General features: G+C 46.5%; 1 protein-coding gene across 5 annotated transcripts; it reads right to left on the bottom strand.

Moving 5' to 3' along the window:
* Positions 1–101: 101 nt before the first annotated feature.
* LOC131696188 (myosin heavy chain, muscle-like) lies at positions 102–6,858 on the bottom strand. 5 transcript variants are annotated; one of them, XM_058984733.1, is made up of 5 exons: positions 6,727–6,858; positions 5,822–6,229; positions 2,232–2,402; positions 738–1,333; positions 102–556 (listed from the first exon to the last, which is right to left on the bottom strand). In XM_058984733.1, exons 1-5 carry the CDS (start codon positions 6,826–6,828, stop codon positions 427–429), a joined length of 1,407 nt encoding a protein of 468 aa, XP_058840716.1. In that variant the 5' UTR covers positions 6,829–6,858; the 3' UTR covers positions 102–426. The 5 variants fall into 5 exon arrangements, with proteins under 5 accessions (XP_058840716.1, XP_058840715.1, XP_058840714.1 ...); XM_058984732.1 differs by lacking the exon at positions 2,232–2,402 and adding an exon at positions 3,507–3,677; XM_058984731.1 differs by lacking the exon at positions 2,232–2,402 and adding an exon at positions 2,869–3,039 and having other exon boundaries at positions 103–556.
* Between the last annotated feature and the right edge of the window lie 142 nt (positions 6,859–7,000).

Here is a 7,000-nt window from a genome sequence, read left to right on the forward strand (position 1 = left end):
CGGCTCATGCACGAATACGGCAAAGATTCCCAATGAAAAGGTATTCGACTATCGAATTGTGGAAATGGATTCGTACTACAACTATGATCCAGACGGGATAACTTCCAAGATTTCACTGCACAACGTTTACCGGTAGAAGAAACCCAAGTAACCTTGAAATTAATGTTAAGCTGCCATTCCGCTCGATATGCCCCAACGATTCATACTAAGCAACATCGCAACCGAATTCTACCTAGTTTCGAACTAGGCAGAACCCTGCTACCACTATTGCTCATATCTTATGGTAACTCCCTTCGCTATTACTTCTGCCGTAGTTCAGTGGTAGCTCTGCATTGACATCGGTGCATTCACATTGGGTTCACGATGTGGTGTGGTCGGACAAAGACGAAACAGGGGTACAGGGTGATGAACGAATATAGAAAACGTTTAGATTCTCGCCTTGGTGTGACCGATACGGTAGGAATCGGGATCCAAACCGATAGCTTCGAAACATTTCTCGGCGGCCTTCTTTCCCTCGGTTTCAGCCTGCATGGCAGCAGGGGCCAAGATAAGGTAGCTACAAGTCAAGTGTGAGAGAAAGAGAGAGTCCACCATTAGCAGGGTTTTGTCAACGAATCGGTCAGGTCCTTCAGTGTATGATCCCTCAGCCCCCTGCTACCACCTACTATTTAGTGACGCTAATGGGTTTCCCTGTAAAGTAAGTGTATTGAAAGTGCAAAACAGTTCCGAATACTTACCGCAGCTTGAAGTCGGGATACATCATTCGGTTGGGGAAACCTTTACGGCAAATACGGATACCTTCAAGTACACCGTTACAGGTCAGCTGGTGCATAACCAAGTGAGCATCGATGAGACCGGTCTGTTTCAATTCGTTTGGAATGATACAACGGACGAAGTGAGGTTGGGTAGACCTCAGCGTGGTCATCAGGTTGTTCAGCTGTTCCTTGTAGGACGAGGAGACAGTGGCGAAACCGGCACCCTTCTTACCACGTCCACCCTTGCCGCCACCGGCATCTGGAGCAGCGGACTGTCCGGGATGATCGGCGAAGATCTCCACCACCAGCTGATTCGTACCCTTCTTGAACTGGTCGACGACGGTGTCGTTCAGGGGATCCTTATTCTTCTCAAGCCATCCGGTGATGTTGTACGAGACAACACCAGCGTAGTGACCGATGGCAAAGTGAGCAGCCTGGCAACCTGGCTTCGGGGGTTTCGGTTTCTGGAATGGGGCAGACTTGCCCAAGTGGTTGGTCATCAGCTTCTCGGCAAAGGTTTGATCGGTGGCCTTCGGGAACATAGATTCTTCCTCAAGAATGGACAGGATACCCATGGGCTGTTGTGGGACGGTAGGTGTGAAGAATGGAAAGAAAAACAACGGTTATCGTGCGGTTCCTTGTGTAGCCTGATGGACACTCGGAGCAGAGCGACCGAAACGCGATTGGAAGCGTGTTAGGCTATCTGATTCAGTACAACAAGAAAAAAAAATCAATTCAAATTTAGTGTGAAACAAAATATCTTTATCCGTTGGATTATTACGCACAAAACGACAGCTTACCTTGTGAGATGTGTAAAGCGCATTCGCACAACGGTTTTAGGAGCGTGCCAGTAAAACTAAAAGGCAACTAAAGTTGCGAAAAATCAAAAACAAACGGTAAGTAACACATCAAAACACAAATATCCTGTGTCCCTTGGTGGTACAGCAAAAATGGTTTCAGTGGCGTGAAAGTGGGCTAGATGGGAGGCAGGTACCTTCTCGATTAGATCGATTGTCGGCTGGAGATCCAGCCCGAAGTCTATGAAGGTCCACTGGATGCCTTCGCGTTCGTATTCCTCCTGCTCGAGGACGAACATGTAATGATTGTAAAATTGCTGCAAACGCTCGTTGGTGTAATTTATGCAGAGCTGATTGAAACCATTGTACTGTACCAGGGCCGGGTCGGATCATGGAAAGTAAGTGGTTGTTGGAAAGATAGAGGTAAAGAAAATAGTGTGAAAACAAACCAGAAATTGTTTTGGGTTAAGTAAACGTAATGAAATGAGTTCGGTTAGCTACTGTGCTGAAAACGGAAATTGTGGTGATTGGTGCGCGTGTAACGTTTCGTGGTTACATTGCGACTTTTGGTTTTTTTTAATGGTTGAGTTCACAGCAATCGTTAATGACTATCCAACTACGAGCTGCATCTGAGAGGTTTCGACGACAGAGAACACTCCCGAACAAATGGGCGTTCTACCTTCTCAATCAGTTCGATACACTGCTGCAGATCCATGCCGAAATCGATGAAGGTCCATTCAATACCCTCGCGCTGGTATTCCTCCTGCTCCAGGATGAACATGTGGTGGTTAAAGAATTGCTGAAGTTTCTCATTGGTGAAGTTGATACAGAGCTGTTCGAAGCCGTTGAACTGTATTCGTCGGATGGAATAGAGGGTTAGTGATACACAAAACATAAAATTCGGTGAAGATGTGCAAAACAATTTCCATATTGTTTTCCTTGGTCTTCACTAGAGAGGGGTGGTTTAGTTGGGTTGCGCAGCTAGTACCAGTTGTGGTAGTGTCGTCGACCTCGGGGGAAATCTAGGCTGGGATTGTTTGCAATTTCCCCGGAAAGAATCAACAACGCTAGAAACAGTACTAGCTACGCCAATGATCAATCACAACTGACATGAAGGTGAATGGTGTGGTAACGGTGGTCACAGGACATTGAGCCAAGTTCTTCCGGGTAGGTGAGTATCGATTGGACTAGGAACATCGATATGGTGTCGGGTGTCGACGTAGACGAGCTCATCTCGCTTTTTGTTTCTTCACAGACAGTAGTTGAAAGCATCATATTGACGTGCGCAGGTTGCGGACGAGAGTGGTGATTTGTACCTTTTCAATCATCTCAATACAGGCCAGCAAATCCATACCGAAATCGATGAAGGCCCAGTTGATACCTTCCCGCTTGTATTCCTCCTGCTCCAGGACAAACATGTGGTGATTGAAGAACTGCTGCAGCTTCTCGTTGGTGAAATTGATACAAAGCTGCTCGAAGCCGTTGTACTAGGGTAATGTAAGTGATCCATGGGAAGTGACAGATGGTTAGTGATAGACACACATAGAATCCCGCAAAAACATTTATAGTATGGTTTTCCTTGTTCTCCACTGGAGATCGTTATAGCTTGGGCTGAGTGCCACGGCTTTAACCAATCCTGCGGCGTCGATGGTTCTCTGGGAAGTGTTTCGGGTATTTTGAAGCTTCCCAGCGAAACCACCGTCACCGGATCGGTACCAGCCAGGCCAATGATCAACGCAACTGACAAGCTGGTGTGAGGGGATAGTAGCACAAATTTCGAACCAAAATATATTTATATAGAGCTATCGAACGCTTTTGGACCGTCGATATGGTTTAGGTAAGCCGACGAAGAGCTGGAAAAAAGTTGCACGTTGCAGGTAGTTGCAAGCACGTCGAGAAAGCAGCATCGTTGACAAGTGCGCAGCTTGGAGACGATGTTGGGGGAGTTGTGTACCTTTTCGATCATCTCAATACAGGCCAGCAAATCCATACCGAAATCGATGAAGGCCCAGTTGATACCTTCTCGCTTGTATTCTTCCTGCTCCAGGACGAACATGTGGTGATTGAAGAACTGCTGAAGCTTCTCGTTGGTAAAATTGATACAGAGCTGTTCGAAGCCGTTGAACTGTGGTAAAAACAGTTTGTTCCGTTTGGAAGCGACAAATGATTAGTGATCAACAAGCAATGAGCTCGATTTAAAAGCGTAGTCCCAGAAAAACATGTTTCGTATTGTTTTTCCTACTCTTTACCCTGCTTTGCTGAGTAGCATAGCCAGTAGCCGATCTCGCCTAGCATCGAAGGTACACTGGAAGGTCCACGTTTGAATCGGTTGGATTTTTTTCCAGTTGCACCCCCCGCTAAGTCAGATCAGCACCCGCTACGCCAGTGATCAGCACAGCTGAGTGTGATAGCGAAAACACCAATCGTGAGCTAGGTCTACTGAGATGGTTTCACGATCGTCCCCATAAAGTTTGACGTCTTGTTACCTTGGTTTTTTGTCCTAAGACCAAGGCAAAGCAGTATGCGGCACATATCTGACCGTCGTCGTCGTCGTCGATCGGATTGTGGGCTACTTCGAGTGCCGTCGGAAGATTTAAGTGTCCAGTGTTCCGAACTGAATTACGTAGGAAGCGATACTGTACGTGTCAGCAGTACGAGGCAACGCTAGCGCTATCTGTACGGATAGAAAGATTTCTAGCGGTCGCCATCTTGCGAAATGACGGGTCCATTTCGTCGATTGAAAAATCGATTAAAGTCTACTGCGAGCATCACAGAGTCAGTAATAGTGGTCATTATTGTGCATTTAATTTCTGTTTTCAACTCGGGACCTCCTTGCAAAGTGAAGGTTATGGGACACCAAATTTTAAGCAGAAAAACGAAGCAGAAACAATGACCAAACTACCGAACGCTGTGAAGCCCGTCCGTCTGACTGTCCAAAACGCGAAGATATCGATCCGGTTTCCAATCTCCGCGATAAAAACGCGCATTGGACGGCGACGAGTAGTCGAAAAAGGCTGATAGGCATTTTAGCTGAAGCCTAGCTTCGGTTTCTCCGCTGTACTCTTACAGTTTGATGAGAGACGAAGCGACAGACTGTACCTTTTCAATCATCTCAATACAGGACATTAAGTCCATACCGAAATCGATGAAGGCCCAGTTGATACCTTCCTTCTTGTATTCCTCCTGCTCCAGGACAAACATGTGATGGTTGAAGAACTGCTGCAGCTTCTCGTTGGTGAAATTGATACAAAGCTGTTCGAAGCCGTTGTACTACATAGAAGGAAGTTGGAAGGGTTGACATTATGAATGTACGAAACTGGTCGAGGGCTTGGCTCAGGTGGCAACTAACTACAAAAGGGTTCAACGTTGTAACGGAGATGGATGGGGGTTGAACATAAATAAATAAATTACTACTACTACAACTACTACTACTACTACAGGGAGTGGTACGCTAGATATTGACAGTAACTTGGGGAAAAGTACAAAATATACCTTTCAATGTCGCATCCCTTCCGCTGGTGGCCACGGCTGACGAAGAGGCTATATGGGGGGTTCAACAACATGGTACTTGGTTTGGTACATGCTTTTTGAACGGTCAACAGTGGATTCAACATACTACTAGGGTACTACGTTTTGTGTGAGACTACGAAACGAGCACGGGTTGTGCCGGCCCAACATGGAACAGATAACACACATTCGGGGGAATCGATAAGAACCTTTTCAATAAGTTCGACACAGGCCAGCAGGTCCATACCGAAATCGATGAAGGCCCAGTTAATACCCTCCTTCTTGTATTCTTCCTGTTCTAGGACGAACATGTGATGGTTGAAGAACTGCTGCAGCTTCTCATTGGTGAAGTTAATACAGAGCTGCTCGAAGCCGTTAAACTATTGAAGAGAGTACATAGTTTACATACAGTGTAAAACTGTCAAACTGTGTGTGTACGACGCTGCGAAGCGGTACAGCATTCGACAGGCCCGTGTAAAACTGTCAAAATACCCATGTGTAATTCTGTGGAATGCGACCCTAAAGAGTAGTTGACCCGCAACCAGTGTAACTATCAAAATCCCGTGTTGTGTTCGGTCGTGTCAGTTGATCATCATTCGAACCCCGTATATTCCTGCAGAGTCCCTGTCCGTGTACTGACGGGGAGCCACGTGCCGATTAAGGACCTCCCGCTTATATCAACTGCAGGTCCTTAAGAACACCTGGCTCCAAACCGCCACACACACCCCTGTATTCCCAAGTCCCGGCGTGTCTCATACTTACGTCGAAAATCTCGAAACCAGCAATATCCAGTACACCAATGAACTGGGCACGCTTCTGCTTGGTGTCCAGAGTTTCGTTACACTTCTTGACCAGCCACTTGAAGACACGATCGAAGATACCCTTGCAGAGAGCACCGACGGCGTTGGTGACCTGGTCCTTGTTCTGACCCTTGGTGACGAACTCGGCACCGACCTTGATACGGGGCTTCAGCAGGTTCTTGTACAGATCCTCCGTAACGACACCGAGCAGCTTGGCGACGCGGTCACCCTCCTCGGTACCGTCGGCTTCAGCCTGCTCTTCGCGACCTTTCTGCTTGAACTTCATACCACCCATGTGCATGACGGCGGCGGTGATACGGTAGATGTTGTCCTTCTCCTCCTGGGTGAAACCCAAGACGTTGAAAGCTTCCTGCAGGTGTCCGGTTACGGTTTTGGAGGGGGGGGGGATAAATCGTTCATTAGAATGTGACAAAAAAGTTGGCAGGGTTCCAAGAAAACGTAAAACGGTAAGGCGAGTGCTTTGATCGATTTTCCCGTCTTTCAGATAGTACGCTGAACAGGAAGATCGACCAAAATCGGTATTAGTGAGGCTAACAAGGCGATGAAGCGTTATTTGATCGGCTATTTACATGAGATATGTTTCCAATTTTTGTTCGATTTTTTCTTCTGATCGATTTTAACCAATCGCGGTGTTGTTTTCCGGAACAGGGGGAGTAGTGTCGAAGTTCATAATTTTGATTTAGTGGTTTTCGGAGCGAAGAACTGTTTCAGACAGGTTTACTTCAGTGGACGGGGGGTGCTATCGTTTTGAGATGAAGTGCTACACGGAGAATTGATGACTACTTTTTGTTGGAGGACGGGCTACTTGGTGGGTAGAATCGGGGGATCTTTTAACAGAAAACTTACGTCCATCAGCAAACATTCTTCACCGTCATCGACATTGGGAATAGTGACTTTACCCTGAGCGACGTTGTAGTAGTCGTAGATATCGTTGGACAGGAAACACATTTCTGTTGGTTTGTTTTTTGTTTACGGTATTTGTTCCGAATTAGGAAAGAGAACATATCTTAGTTATTAGAAGGATTGTTCAATCCTAGCGCGGTTCGACCATGTGTCAATTATCGTACATAGTTCTTCGGAAGTTTTTCCGTAAATCCTGTTCGTAATTCTTGTGGTGAGA

This window comes from Topomyia yanbarensis, unplaced genomic scaffold, assembly GCF_030247195.1.
Source record: "Topomyia yanbarensis strain Yona2022 unplaced genomic scaffold, ASM3024719v1 HiC_scaffold_873, whole genome shotgun sequence".
Taxonomy (NCBI): Eukaryota; Metazoa; Arthropoda; class Insecta; order Diptera; family Culicidae; genus Topomyia; species Topomyia yanbarensis.